The sequence below is a fragment of the Notechis scutatus genome, chromosome 2 (assembly GCF_049901735.1).
Source record: "Notechis scutatus isolate UNSWTSFEM ecotype Mainland chromosome 2, rNotScu1.2, whole genome shotgun sequence".
Lineage (NCBI taxonomy): Eukaryota > Metazoa > Chordata > Lepidosauria > Squamata > Elapidae > Notechis > Notechis scutatus.
The window spans coordinates 109,974,836-109,991,120 of NC_142010.1; the positions used below are offsets into that span (position 1 = coordinate 109,974,836).

The following is a 16,285-nucleotide window of genomic DNA, read 5'->3' on the forward strand; positions in this document are numbered from 1 at the left end:
ATCCAAAAAGCCATATTTGGCCACTTTATTGTCACACTTTCATCATTGATGATTACGGTTTGGAGGTTCTTTGGAAACTCTGTACCAGAATTATTTTATGTGAGGCATTTTGATTGGACTTGGAAAGAGAAACAAGATAATTTTAATACATAATAGCTTCACAAGAAGAGCTCTGTTTTCCTACAGATAACGTAACCCATTCAGGGAGGGTTAAACTGTGAAGTACATTAAACAGACTGTCTACTAAAACTATGAATGATGTAACATATACAGGTGAAACTTGAAAAATTAGAATATCGTGCAAAAGTTCATTTATTTCAATAATGCAACTTAAAAGGTGAAACTAATATGTGAGATAGACTCATTACATGCAAAGCAAGATAGTTCAAGCCGTGATTTGTCGTAATTGTGATGATTATGGCTTGCAGCTCATGAAAACCCCAAATCCACAGTCTCAGAAAATTAGAATATTACATGCAATCAATAAAACAAGGATTGTACATAGAACAATATCGGACTTCTGAAAAGGATAAGCATGCATATGTACTCAGTACTTGGTTTGGGCCCCTTTTGCAGCAATTACTGCCTCAATGCGGTCTGGCATGGAAGCGATCAGCCTGTGGCACTGCTGAGGTGTTATGGAAGACCAGGATGCTTCAATAGCGGCCTTCAGCTCTTCTGCATTGTTCGGTCTCATGTCTCTCATCTTTCTCTTGGCAATTCCTATAGATTCTCTATGGGGTTCAGGTCAGGCGAGTTTGCTGGCCAATCAAGCACAGTAATCCCACGGTCATTGAACCAGGTTTTGGTGCTTTTGGCAGTGTGGGCAGGTGCCAAGTCCTGCTGGAGAATGAAGTCAGCATCCCCATAAAGCTCATCTGCGGAAGGAAGCATGAAGTCCTCCAAAATCTCCTGGTAGATGGCTCCATTGACCCTGGACTTAATGAAGCACAGTGAACCAACACCAGCAGATGACATGGCTCCCCAAATCAACACAGACTGTGGAAACTTCACACTGGACTTCAGGCATCTTGTAGTGTGTGCCTCACCATTCTTCCTCCAGACTCTGGGTCCTTGGTTTCCAAATGAGATACAAAAGTTGCTCTCATCAGAAAAGAAGACTTTGGACCACTGAGCAACAGACCACTTCTGTTTTTCTTTAGCCCAGGTAAGACGCTTCTGACATTGTTTGTTGTTCAGGAGCGGCTTGACAAGAGGAATACGACATTTGAAGCCCATGTCCAGGATCCATCTGTGTGTGGTGGCTCTTGATGCACTGACTCCAGCCTCAGTCCACTCCTTGTGAAAGTCCCCAACACTTTTGAATGGCCTTTTCCTGACAATCCTCTCCAGGCTGCGGTCATCCCTGCTGCTTGTGCACCTTTTTCTTCCACACTTTTCCCTTCCACATAACTTTCTATTAATGTGCTTTGATACAGCACTTTGGGAACATCCAACTTTGTTTGCAATTACCTTTTGAGGCTTTCCCTCCTTATGGAGGGTGTCAATGATGGTTTTCTGCACAACTGTCAGGTCAGCAGTCTTTCCCATGATTGTGATTCCTACTGAACCAGACTGAGAGACCATTTAAAGGCTCAGGAACCCTTTGCAGGTGTTATGGCTTAATTAGCTGATTAGAGTGAGACACTTTGAGCCAAGAATATTGAACCTTTTCACAATATTCTAATTTTCTGAGATTGTGGATTTGGGGTTTTCATGAGCTGTAAGCCATAATCATCACAATTATGACACATCACGGCTTGAACTATCTTGCTTTGCATGTATTGAGTCTATCTCCTATATTAGTTTCACCTTTTTAGTTGCATTACTGAAATAAATGAACTTTTGCACGATATTCTAATTTTTTGAGTTTCACCTGTATTTTGCATCAATTTATGTAATTCACGATATCTGTAATAACATTGTACAAGTGATTAAATTAATACAAAGGTTTTAGTTTACCCAAACTATTGGAACTTTTTTGAATACAATAGATTTTATTATTGTTTTTTGTGGTGGGGTCTGGAGTTAAATGTTGCCTGTAGTATCCATGGTTCCCCAAATTGGGGGTTTCTTTTAGATCAGGGGTGTCAAACTTGCGGCCCATGGGCCAGATGCGTCATGTACTTGCCCCTCCCCCACCCCATTTAACAAAGGGGGGAAAGTTCCGATACGTCACATGACACCGATGTGACGCTGCAAGTTTGACACCCCTGTTTTAGATCATTAGATCATGGTGTATTGTCTGGAGAACAGCTCTGTAAGATGCAAGTTGTCCATTTCCAACTTCTGATATTTAATGTTACAGTTTTCTTTCTCATCAGCCTACATTGTATAAATTAATACTAGTATATTACAAGATACTTGAAAGTTTGCACTAGTACTTAGACATTATTTAAAATCAGGCTGCAGATTATCTCAAAATTGCCAGGAAGCTGTGTAGTATAATAAAGATAGTTCTACTCCTCTAACTTGTTGCCTTGGGTTGGTGGTTGGAATAAAGATAGTTCTAGTGAAGTGAAAGAGAGTATATAGAAGTATAAGAAGAGAGGCAAAAGTGACCAAAACAGAGACCAAAAATTAGCATGGGGGGCGGGGGGAATTGGTTGCGTGCAGCAGTGATCAAGTTTGGAAGGGGAAGCAACAATTCACATTCTTGTATCAGAGTATGTGGAAGCAGAATTTAAAATTATGTCATAATACAGATTTTCTGAGAATGCAAATTTGTGGGGAAGATAGCTGCTTAAAAAAAGCTTTTTAATGCAATCACAGGTGCTTTATTTGATGATGAATCTTTATACAGGCACAATACTGGGAAGCATATACAGTAGAAGTTACTGGGTATAAATAGATGGCATTTGTAGGCTATGTCCTCATAGCTATTTTCTAGTATGACAAGTTATTAATAATGTAAGTACTTGCCTTTTACCATTTTTTGCATTCTGGAAATATTTTTCCATTTATATTTTAATATTGATGAAGAGATAGCATTGTTCCAGAGACTACCCAGGAACAGAGAGGCATTATGATGTACCTTGTCAAGGAAGTATACAAATGTTAATATGCAAAAGTCCCCATTTCATTATCACTGCCCGATATTGCTGATATGTGACTGCATTCTTTTGTGCAGCACAGCTGATGCAGATGTAGGAATGCCTATCCCTTTGTTAATCAGAATAACACGTTATTCTGCAGTCTAGTGATTATATGGTATTATAATGCAATATTAATGGTGATATTCAGGCTAGTGATGAAAGAACAATTTCAGCAGGTTAGGTCTTCTTAAGTAGGGGAATGAAAGATATTCGAAGAACCTATTGGGGAGAAAACCTGAGTTGCTTTGAGAAATGACAAATTAAAATAGAATAATGTATATTCTTGTATATGACCCCACAGAAAAGATGCAAAAATTGTACTGTATGATTGCAAACGTCATTATATATTGATTGCTCTTATACCCAGTGATACAGTTTTGAAGGTGTGTGTGTGTATGTTTGTGTAGATAGATAGATAGATAGATGATAGATAGAGAGATAGAGAGATAGATAGAGAGATAGATACTGTGTTTCTCAGAAAATAAGGCTGGGCCTTATTTATTTTTTTGACCCCCGAAAAAACAGCTAGGCCATCTTTTTGAGGGGTGACTTAATTTCCCCCCCAAGCACACCCTCACCTAGAGCACCCCACGCGCAGACTCACCTTGCCACCGGGTCGCTTCTATCGGCCGTTAGGAGTAGCTTGGTGAGGCAAGTCTGCTCGCGGGGTGCTCTAGCCGAGGCTTCCCGCAGGGCACTCCTAATGGCAAGTTTCACCCCCACCCTTCCCCCCATTTTTCACCTCGTGTTGTTCAAGCGATGTGAGAAATGGCGGGGAACACATGCTTTAAATAGGCCCAAATTTGGGGGGCAGGGCTTAATTTTATTGCATGTGTATAAAACAGTGCTGGGCCTTTCTATGGGGGGGGCATATTGTTGGAGAAACACAGTAGATAGAGAGAGAGAGAGAGAGAGAGAAGGAAGGAAGGAAGGAAGAAGGAAGGAAGGAAGGAAGGAAGGAAGGAAGGAAGGAAGGAAGGAAGGAAGAAAGAAAGAAAGAAAGAAAGAAAGAAAGAAAGAAAGAAAGAAAGAAAGAAAGAAAGAAAGAAAGAAAGAAAGAAAGAAAGAACACATACATGCACACACACACACACACACAATATAGTACTGGCTGTTCATGTAGTAAAATATGCTTAGAATTAATACTATCTTGTGTCTCTTTTTCTCAACTCTAGTTGAAGCTCGAAGACAGATCAGTGGTGCCTCGAGATGTCGTCAGGCATATGGGCTCACGTGTAAGTGTTGCCATGTGTAAGACAAAGAGACAAAGTAATATCTCGTGTGTTGCTACTATTAAATTTAACTGCAATAGACATATTTTACAAGGCCCAGATCATTTATCTAGATCAAGGGTCTCAAACTTAATTTACCTGGGGGCCGCTGGAGGCAGAGTCTGGGTGAGGCTGGGCCGCATAAGGGATTCTACAAAAAACGTTGTTAAAAAAATATCCTCAAATGTTATACTTTCATATCACGGTGGGGGCCACAGGATATCGTCCCGCAGGCCGCGAGAATGAGACCTCTGGTCTAGATAGATGTAATGATGTATTACTTTTAATACTCATGTGCAAATAATGCTCAAAGATAAGCATGATAGCATATGATGTTATTGAAGAAAGGATGCCAGGGAACAGTTTGCAGTTATTCAGATTGGAATAAATATTATTACAGGTACAAGTAAAAAGTCATTTTTATATTATTAGCCATTTTTCAGGAATCAGTAAACATTTTTTTCTTAGTGGCAAAGTAGCATGAAATCAAGCAGTCAAGAAAGTGCAAATCAACCCCTGGGCTGTGCACCAGCAAGAACCGGGCCACACAAGTGAGCAAAGCTCCATCCACGCATGCACGGGATCCAGGCATCATGCGAAATCACATACCCCCCAGTCCACAGAAAACCACCCTCTACAGAACCGGTCCCTGGCACCCAAAAATCATCAGCTGCTTTCAGTGATCATTGGATTTGAAAATTAAGAAATTTTCTCATTGAACAATTAGAAAAGGAATATAGTGGAATATATATTTTAAGAAATATTGAGTCCTTAATCACTATTCTTGTACACCTGCATTGCAAGGAGTAACCTCATACTATACATTACAATTGTAATCAGTATGCAATCTCTAGACCTTAGCATTTCTATTTGACATACTACTGTGCATGGATATCATGTTCAGAACCTTAAAAGTTACACTTGATGGTAAAGGGTTGTCTCCCCTTGGAAATCCCTTTGCTACATACCAGTTAATGTTTGTTTTTTGGAGAGAGAAACATACGCGGGTAATATCCATAAGAGGAGAAGCCCACAAACAAAACAAACTATAATACAGGTAGTCCTCGAGTTACGAGTATAATGGAGCCTGCCCATTCCATTTGAAACCTGAGAATTTGTGGGAGTGAATTTCATACCTTGAACAGGATCACTCCTTCCTTTCACCTACACATTCGCTAATCGAATGTGAGGCTCGTTACGTGCACATGAGGTATTTCAGGGTGAGGAAGGCCATGGGGGGCCTAGTGATGGAACAGGCCACCTTCCTCAGACCACCCACGGCCTCCCCAACCCACTGAAATAGCTCATGCTCTCTACAATTGCTTTTCCCTTCCCCAACCTGCTGCACTGGGTCACTTGCCATGCAAAGATCTAGCAAGCAGTCTCCTCTCCAGCCTCTTAGCCATGTGCCTACACAGGCCTTCCCTCAGAAGCTCCATTTCAGCCTGCAAGGCCTCTGGAGGCCCGAATGGAGCTTCCGAGGGGAGGGGGCACTTTGAACATTTACTAAGGGAACACTCAAAACCTGGAGATTATACCTGTACAATATCATCTTGTATTCCTTACCATCGGATACTAAGAGGAGGTATACTGCTGTTCTCATCCACGCTGCGACGAGAGTCCAGGATGGGTATGACTCCTCCCTGTGATGTCATCAAGCTGAGTCTGCCACTATATAAAAAGCCAACCCCTAGCTGGCTCCCCAGCTTTTTGACTCAGCTTTGGTGTCTAACAGCTGTTACATCTGGAAGCACTGTAAGAGTTAAAAGCTAGTGAGAAAGCAATTTATTCTAAAAAGCCTAGAAACAAGCAAGGTGGCTTCTGCACAGCTCCCAGGAATCCGGTGGAGCTGTGCTTTGAGGAGAGCAGGGATTCACTCTCTCACAGCGCTATATATTAGGCAATGTCTGGTCACCGTGACTAGAGCCATTAACAGCCTTATCTTCCCTGAAATAATTCACTTATTTTATATTGACAGATCTCTTCAGTATAAGTATGTCCTTTAATAAATCTTGAAGTTTGGGAATAATTCTGCAAGTCAGTTATTGACTTCATTTTTAACTAGATGCCACTCATTAATAAATAAATCATTCTAGCAATTGCCAGATTATAAAAAGATAATGATGTGTCTAGATTTGTATCTTTCTCAGTGAGCAAGTAATATATATATAGGCACAAGGCGTATCAAAAATAATATTTCATCCTCTTGGTTATTGATTATTTTAATTAATGTTTTAAATCTGAAGAAGTAAAGGGAGAAAAAAAGGACACCCACAATTTAGGATACATGACAGTACTATTTACTGATATTTGTTTTACGAAAAGGTTTTTGGCACTTTTCTAAATGTTCAAGGAATACAAGATAATATAATCATTGACACTTGAATGCATAAAATAGTGTTTAAGAAATACTGGTTTTCTGTGGAATTCTTTTGACAGTAATCTGAATTGACTTGTATATAAAGGCTATCCTCTTTGTTCTGACGTCTTGGATAAGGGATAGATGCTACCTAATCTGAGAAATAGTTTATCTGATGTAGGAGTTCTACACTTCAGATAAGAGTGTTGGATATAGAAACAAGAATCTGGATGCAGTAGGGTTTTTTGCCCAGTAAATGGGGACGGGGGTGGGGTTTAAAGCTCTTTATTCATCTTGTTAGGTTGTATTTCATGGATGTTGATTCTCGTTCTATGTAAGCAGTGGGTGAAACTTGAAAGATTCTTGGATTCTGCAAATATTGAAACCATGTTGAAGTTTAAAGAAATATTTGTTTTTCTTTCCAGGATAGCCAGTGTGGGACAGTTGTTGATGTCAATATCGAGTGTGCAGTAAAACTGGTAGGAACCAACTGCATCCTGTATCCTGTTAACAGTAAAGATCTTCAGAATATCTGGGTGAGAATGCTTAGACTATTTAGCCTGACACAGTAAGAACTCTTCTCGCTTAACAAATACAACCTTAAATCAAGAAAAATTAAGCAATATCAATTAATACAGCTCACATTTGATCTAGAGCAGGGGTGTCAAACTCAATTTCATTGAGGGCCACCTCAGGGTTGTGTTTGATCTCAGGGGAGTGGGATGGTACATGGCGAGGGGGTGTGGCCAGCTCAATGTCACTTGAGGCTCCATTTTTAATTGTGACAGCCTCTTGCAGCCCTCTGTCGGTGAAAACAAAGCATGCAGCCTCCCCGAGCCTCAGTTTTCGCTGGCCGTGGGCTGCAGGAGGCTGTTGCAGCCAAAAACGGAGCCCGGGTGGGCCTTATGCAGCCTCCCTGAGCTCTGTTTTTGCTGGCAGAGGCACCGTGGGCCGGTCCTTTGCTGTTTCCAGGGCAGCCCCCTGGGCCAGATCTAAGCACCCCGTGGGCCGGATCCGGCCCCCAGGCCTTGAGTTTGACACCCCTGATCTAGAGAGAGTAGTGCCTTTAAATCTTACATATTTGGGATTCCACCTGAACCTGCCTCTAATAGAGTCTTCTAAGACCTATTAATAGATGATTTGTTACTTGTGACCATATTCAAAGAATTTCTAAAAATGTTGAAGTAATAAAGAATATTTTTTTTCTACGGCTTTGACAGGAAATTATTATTTGAGGAGATAAAGTAACTTACATGTAAAACTTAAATTGAGCACCCTGTAGCGATACAATTACTGTAAATGTTTCCTGCATTCCGAGTACTTTGAAGCCTCGGAGAGAACATGAAATGCATTCTTGTCCAGTACACAGAGTTATATCAAATAGTTTGTCTCCTCTGTACTAGAATTATATTGACTTAACACTGTAAACATTTTAATATAAAAAATCTTCCCATATGAAGTTTTTAGAAATCATTTTGGGGAGTAAAAACTGACTAGCAAATGAACACTTTTCTTAGCCATGTTAGACATCATTTAAAATACAATATTTTAAAAGATGTCATAATACATTTTTTTTCACTTATTCCAGATTTTTTTTCTGTGCTTTTGCATGTCTAGTTTTGATCTCCAGTTTGAAAGCTCTTATTGTAAGATCTTCTTATAACATAAACCAAGTCCTTTTATTATTTCAGAATAAAAACAAATTTTGGATTTAATCCCCACTAGACAATTATATTTCTTTCCTCTACTGCCTTACGATTAAATTGTTTCAACATATTAGTAGCATCTAAGATGCTGGCGTAGAAATCAGGAGACCATCAGTTCTAGACTTTCCTTAGGCATAAATGCTGACTAGTGATTTAAAGCAACCGTTCTCTTTTTATCCAACCTACCTCTCAGGATTGTTGTCTTGAGTTAAATAGGCAGGACATTATGGATGCTGCTTGAATGATACAAACTAAAAGCAAGATATAAAAATGATGAAAACAAAAACAAACTCTGTAATAATGTCAATAACCTGACATTATTGTGTGGAATATAAGCCTTTGAAACAAATGGTACAATACTTGTATTATTTTTAAAATCTGCAAGTGGTTTCTATCCAATTAAGCAAGGGCTTAGTCAGAAGTTAGAGAGAGCCTCTACATAGTGATTAGCCAAACTGATTACTTGATCAAGGGAACCTCATGTCAACCAATATGATTCAGAAGTACAGTACAGTTAATACACAGGGTCGGTAACATCTTTAGCAAGAAAAGAAATGCATTTCCTATATTATAAATAGGAAATATAAATATTTTATAAATATAACAATTTGCAGTTTTCTGTTTGTTCTAGTTATTTCTGTACATTGTCTTTTTAAACTAACCTTTTAAAATTATTTTTTACCTAAAGCTTTATTGTGCTCTAAAATCATCCTCAAAAAGATGAGAAGTGTTACAGTTTCATCAATTATAGTTTGTTTGTTTGTTGTTAGATTTATATCGCTTCTTTCATACAAGAGTTTAAGGTGATGTAATTAGTTCTCCCTTCTATTTTTTCTCATAACAAAAACTCAAATAAATTGGACTGAGAGAAAGTAAGTGACTGAAAATCGCACAAGCTTCCATTGTTGAGGGTGTAGAACCTGTGGCTTGCTAGTGCCAGATCTTCACTTTATTCACCACAGCACACTGGCTGTCACACAGATCTTACAAGGTTGAGGAAGCTGCCTTTCAATTTATTGTCATACAAAACATTCGGTCTTTCTTGGACCACTTTATAAGATTTATCCATAATGTTTCCAGCTATTTCTTTGTTCAGATGTTTAATATCTTTTTTATTTTGTATAAGTAACTCAAAGCAGCAAACATACATAATATTCCTTCCTCCTCCTATATTCCACACAACAACAATCCTGTGAGATAGGTTAGGATGAGAAAGTGACTGGTCCAAGGTCACCCAACCAGCTTTTATGCCTGTGACAGAACTAGAAGCGACAGTCTCCTGATTTCAAAGTTCTGTTTTGTTTTTGTTTCTATTATAATTTCTGTTTTGTTTTTATTTGTTCAGCTCCACTGTGGTGTTGGTCATAAAATACAAACACTTAACACATTTCTCTGTATCTGGATTTTATAAAGAAGGGAAAATCCCTTTAATCATCTGAAAGATGTTCAATTGATCATGGTCATTTGCTCTTGCAGTAGTTCCTACTTTGATTTAGTTTACCCTATTACAATTGTATGAACTTATTGGTAATTGAATTAAAATAATTTCTAGCTCTGATAGAATAAACTGTGAAATCAGGCATTCTAACTCTCTCCTTCCCCCTCAGCCCTTTATGTACGGTGACTGCATAGCCTATGACTGGTGGCTTGGAAAGGTGTATGATTTAAAGAACCAAATCATTCTGAAGCTCTCCAATGGTGCAAGGTATTTCTGTTGCTTTGCTATGGAGCATGTCATTAGCTGTTTTCGAATTAAAGACTCATAACACTGATTTGTCAGTTGTACTCTTGTTCCTCAGATACCAACTATGTTGATAAACCATGCTTATAGAATCTTTTAATAAGTTTGGGATTGTTCAGAGTTATTACTTGTATAACTTGAGTGAAAACTGGCAATTTTGGGTGATTTCTTGGTTCTTGCATTTCTAACATTATTTTTGATGTTAACTCTTCTATCTCTCTTACCTGCAAAAGCTTCATTAGCTGGCTTATGTAGCCAACTAATGTCAGTTTCAACATGCTTTTATGTTGTAATGGGAAACTGTGGAGCATCTGAGTTGTACAATAAGCATTTAAGAGCTGTTGAAGCCACTTGTTAAGTAGGAAACTAAAATTTCAACAACAAACTGTTTTGATATTTGCTTAACTGAATCATGCTCTTCAGATATTTTTGACTATAACCCTCATCAGTCCAGTTAATATGGCTACTTATCAGATACAGAGCTTTCCATAGAGCTTTCCAACTTTGTGAACAGGTGGTGGTGGTGGGGTAGTTCCCTGCGAGTGTCAGGCAAGTGCGTGGGTGCAGTTCCATTTGCGCAAGTGGCACACACAGCTGCATGCTTGCCTGCTGCTCAGGCAACTTGGGATGCATGCATGCATTCACCTGCCACTTCTGCGGCCCGGTTCCAAATGGCTCAAGGCCCAGTAGTAGACCGCAGCCTGAGAGTTGGGGACCCCCACCTTAGGAGACACTCTTTTTAAGAAAGCTTCAGAATTGGACACTAAGTCTGGGAGTACTGTAATTGTTTTATATAATTGATAGTTTGTAATTTTTATTTCTGAACTACGTGTTATGTAAATGAGTTGATCTCAGTATTTATCAATAGTACTTCACTATCTGATTATTTAAGATCATATACCCTGATGATTTCATTGTGTTGAGCAAATAAGGCAACTCTCTTTTTGAATTCAGCATCTTGAGTACTTTTTTCTGACCCCCTAGTCCCCTAAAATCTTAGTGTATAAGACTATAGAACTATATTTCTCATAATTTGTGGATGATATATGAATATATCTGTCTGTTCCAAATTACTCAATCATAACAATATCAGGCATTATTAAAAACCTTAATATTGTTCTTAGCATTAGGGCTTCGTACAGTAAGGCTTTATGTCGGAAAACCTCAGCCTTTTGGGGCCATTGGGCACATTGGAATTTTGGGACTGTGTTATAGAAGCCCTCTCACAAAATTGTTCTGTGTGGCTGAGGTGACTAATTACAGAACATTTTACCAGAAGGCAAAAAGAACAGAGTCTGTTTGCTAGGAGTGCTCCACGTTATCCAAGGGACCATATACGTATGCTTGATGTTACTGATTTGTTTGGTGCATGCTAGCTAATTAAAATAAAGTTAAAAAGTAAAATCCAATAGGACAGAAAGCTTGGTGAACATTAAAAGGCATTGCCCTCAGGTGTCATGTTAGAGACCCATGCAGTTTGGTTAAATCCATGTTTTTCCTCCCATGAGCATATGATCTACTTAGTAACAAAAATTAGTATAGATAAATCTGCTTTGGGGGGGCACTCAATAATCCCTCCCCCACCTCCCAAATAAATTGTTTGCATGCAAAAATGTTCAGGATCAATTACTGACATCTCCAGATAGGACTGATTAAGAAAGATTGTGCCTGAAACTTTGGGGAGGTCTCAACAGTCAAAGTTGAACATACAAGTTTAATGGACCAATAATTTTATTCAGTATTTAAAGGCAAGTGGATAAATAGGTACCATTTCGGTGGAAAGATAGGAAAGTAAGAGTGTTCTGTGCGCTTTGGCATATAACCACATGACCACAGAAGCATCTTCGTACAACGCTGACTCCCTTGGCTAAGAAACAAAGTTGAGCACTGCCCCCTAGAGTCGGACACCAGTGGATAAGAGAAATTTTTTACCTTTATCTTTTTATTCATTAATTAACATAATTAAATTCCAGCATAAGAGCATATGAATTCAAATATGCTATTAGGAAGATTATGCTAACTCTTTTGCAATCTTTTTCCCAATGGTTTATGTATTTCTTTAGATGTTCTATGAGCACAGAAGATGCAGCAAAACTCTATGACGTCTGCCCACATGTCAGTGATTCAGTATGTTTTTAATCATTTTAATAAGTCTTAATTTGTAGAGTTGCATTTCAGCATATTCCTGAGGATTAGGTAGAGCAGAGCATACAGATAGTCCTTGACTTACAACCACAATTGAGCCCAAAATTTTGATTGCTAAGCAAGGAAGTTGTTAAGTGATTTTTGCCCCATTTTACGTCCTTTTTTGCCATTCGTTCATTAAGTGAATCTTGATTTTTTTTTTCCCCATTGACTTTCCTTATTGGATCGCATAACCCCAGGGGAGTGCAACTGTCATAAATATCTCCCATTTCCCTGAATTTGATCACGTAACTGTGGGGATGCTGCAACAATCATAAGTGTGAAAAACGGTCATGTTACTTTTTTCAGTATCTTTGTAACTTCAAATAGTTGTAAGTTGAAGACTACCTTATAGTTGAAAGTTTATTCAGTGCTAAGAATCTGGAAAAGGAAAGGGGGAGAGAGTTATGTTATTATGTAATGTGATAAAATAGTTAAGCATGTTTTTTCTATCTGGGAATAGCAGCTTAGGACTTAAGTTAGGCAGTTATTTGAAGCCAAAAATAATTCAGATGGGTATAATCCTATTGTCCATACACTTCAAAACCACTATCAGTTTTGATCCTATTAAGATGTTTTTAATTTAGTATATAATATATTTTCTCGTCTCTATAAGTAAATGGTTGACAGTTACTTTTGCTAGGAAAAATAAAGTGCTTCATGCAGCAAAACCTGGCTTTTTTTGAACAATATCCTCACTGTTGTATGTAGAAATAGATAAGGTCTTGTTTGTATGGACTAATAGTCTTGTCTTTGTCTTCCTGAATGTTTGACTATCTATGCCTAAAGTTGTTGCCAGCTTTATAAGTAAAGGAAGTTCACTTACAGAATCCAATTTATTCCCAAAAGCTCAAGAAGTTATTTAGTACAGGTTAATAGAAGACTTTTATTGTGGTGAATGGAAATGACTTGTTTGTTTCTTTGTAGCCCTGAATTCCTTGTACTTTAGCCAATCATAATTATGTATGAGATTTTTGTACTTATTTAGAATGACTAGAGCAGAAAAGAGAATTTATTGGGTGCAGGAAGATGACCCCTGAGTTCTTAAGCAGTTCCATAATGATAAAATTAAGATAAAATGTAGGAAATTAGTTCAACTAGGGTAGACCATGATTTAACCATATCTGATTTGTTTCATTTGCTTCATTTTTCAGGGCCTGTTTTTTGATGATTCATACGGCTTTTATCCTGGACAAGTTCTCATTGGTCCTTCAAAAGTCTTCTCAAATGTGCAGTGGCTTTCAGGAGTGAAACCTGTACTCAGTACGAAGAGCAAATTCAGAGTTGTGGTAGAAGAGGTATGTTTCAGCGAGATAACCCTATTATGAAATATCATTTGGATTTTCTCCAAAACAAAGCTTGGTGTGTAGTCTTGAAATGTCTGTAAACTAAGAGAGGGAGGAGCCTGCTGTTTTAGAAACAATTCCATTTCAGTATTTTCTTTCCTTGTTCAGTTCATAGACTTAAATTTCTAATAGAAGAAGTCTATAATGTAGAAGTTATATCCATTTGGATATTAGATTGTTAGTATTTAATCAGAAAAACCCTCAGGAGAGAATGCCTCTTGACAAGTAAATGCAAAGGAATATAGAGAAAACCTTGAAGAAAATATGCAGGAACAAAGAAGAAAAAATAAGAAATAATTCAGCCTTGGGAAAAGTATAGTCCTATAATGCAATTTTTGTGCTGTGTGTTTTCTGTTTTGGCCTATGTTGAAGAGCTAGCAGAATTTTTTTTAAAAAATTGTTAATATGTTGTGCATCTCTTTTAGTTGCCTAATTAACATTAGGATTGTATCCTAAAGATTATTAGGATTATTAAGATTTTTTAGGATTATACCATGGAAAAAGATGGAAATCAAAAGGAAATTCAGAAATTGAGATAAAGTGGTGGCTCAGAAAAGAATTTTTATCAGAAATTGTATGTTAATTTGGTAAACAGTTACAGAGTACAAGGACATCTTAATGAAACATTTCTCTCACAATCCAACCTTTTCTTCTTTAGGTACAAGTAGTAGAACTGAAAGTTACTTGGATCACTAAGAGCTTCTGTCCTGGAGGAACTGATAGTATAAGCCCACCCCCATCTTTAATCACCCAAGAGAATTTATCTAGGTAAGAAATGGTTCATACCAGTTTCCGAAAAGGCTTGCTTGTTTCACATCTTTGAATTGATAAAAATAGAATAACCACTTACTTTCATAAAATGCATTGTTTTATAGTTTCCCCTTCTTGGATCTTACTGCTCGATAGTCCTGGACTTACAACCACAATGGAGCCCAAAGTTTCTGTTGTTAAGTGAGACATTTGTTAACTGAACTTTGCCCAATTTTACGACCTTTCTTACTACAGTTGTTAAGTGAAGTTAACAACCTGGTTGCTAACTTCGCCATTGACTCTGCTTGTCTAAAGGTCACATGACTTTGGGACACAACAACGGTCATAAGTATGAACTAGTTGCCAAGCGTCTGAATTTGAATCACATGGTTATGGGGATGCTGCAAAGTTCGTAACCGTGAAAAATGGTCATAAGTCACTTCTTTCAGTGCCATTGTAACTTTGATCATGAAATGAACTGTTATAAGGGAAGGACTACCTATACTCCTCCTTGCAAAGGGACTGCAGTATTATAGACAACTCATCAGTTTAAGCACCATGAACTGACATCAAGCTCATAGCCACAGGGGACTCTAAGGGTTTGCTAAAACCTCACTGTTTAAATCACAATTACTTACAATTACCTTTGAATTACAATTACTTCAGAGATAAACGAGATCTTCAGAACATCAGTTTTATTTTTAAAAAAAAATTCAAAGGGAGAGGAAAAACATCAAGCTTGCTATAGTATCCACTATAATCAAAATCAGAAATCGCTTCCTTAAATATCTTTTTTCTTTTCCTTTTTTCTTTTGTCTTAATTTTCTGTTCCTTCTGTTTTCTTTTTATATATTTTCCTCTTGTTTCTTTCTTTAATTCTATTTTGTATTATTTATGTTATCATTATTTATTTTGTACTAGCTTTTTATCACTGTTTTTTTTAATCTTTGAATAAAAAATATTTTTAAAAACACAAACAAACCAAACTTAACCTTCCTCTGCTTTATGCTAAAAACATACTGTTGATTTGGTTTGTGAGGAGGGAAACTATCTACTGTAGTTTTGTGAATCATGATTTCTTTCCTGATATGTTTTACGTCATCTAAACCAAAGCAAATATATCAAGTGATGGATTAATATATATGAAAATGGTATTAAGACATGCATAAATATGAGTTTCTGGGCATCCCGATTTTGGGTTAATTCTCTTTCTTACAATCAAAGCTTATATCAGGAATGGCCATCGTATGACATTATAGTACTTCTGATCTCAGACCTAGCCTTCTGTTTGCCTGTCTCATCCTGAGTTGATTTTAAAATAGGCAGCTATATAAGTTTTTAAATAAATAAATACATTTCCAGAAAGTGTTTATTTGGAGGGCCCAGTAATTGTGCACTTTGCTCAATATAGAAGTTATTGTATTTTTTGGACTATAAGATGCACTCCCCAACAGAAAAAAAGTGGGTGGAAATGTCTGTGCATCTTACAGAGCGAATAGGGGCCAGTTTTTGGCCTCCTGAATCCTCCATGCGTCCCATTTTTTTCCCTCCCTGGCATCCAGAAGCACTCTGCAGGCCAAAACCAGGCTGTTTTTGGCCTCCGGAGGCCTCTGTGGGGCCCGTTTTTGCCCTTTTTCCCTTCCTGGTATTGGGGAGGTGGAAAACAAGATGCGCAGAGGGTTTGGGAGGCCAAAAATGGACAAAGTGCTTCTGGACGCTGGGGAGGGCAAAAACGGGATGCCCGGAGGCAAAAAAACCTATTTTTTTCTTGTTTTCCTCCTCTAAACCTAGGTGCGTCTTATGGTCTGGTATGTCTTATAGTCCAAAAAATAC

At 37.9% G+C, this 16,285-nt stretch overlaps 1 protein-coding gene across 2 annotated transcripts in view; it reads left to right on the plus strand.

The window, feature by feature from the left end:
* The window catches only part of UBE2O (ubiquitin conjugating enzyme E2 O), a 72,005-nt gene that overhangs the window by 33,031 nt on the left and 22,689 nt on the right, over window positions 1–16,285 (plus strand). The window contains exons 2-7 of one of the 2 annotated variants that reach the window (XM_026667514.2): window positions 4,271–4,330; window positions 7,151–7,261; window positions 10,039–10,136; window positions 12,236–12,299; window positions 13,511–13,654; window positions 14,361–14,470. In XM_026667514.2, the coding sequence (XP_026523299.1) occupies window positions 4,271–4,330; window positions 7,151–7,261; window positions 10,039–10,136; window positions 12,236–12,299; window positions 13,511–13,654; window positions 14,361–14,470 (587 nt within the window). The remainder of the gene's footprint in view (window positions 1–4,270; window positions 4,331–7,150; window positions 7,262–10,038; window positions 10,137–12,235; window positions 12,300–13,510; window positions 13,655–14,360; window positions 14,471–16,285) is intronic. The other variant, XM_026667515.2, reaches the window with a different exon arrangement.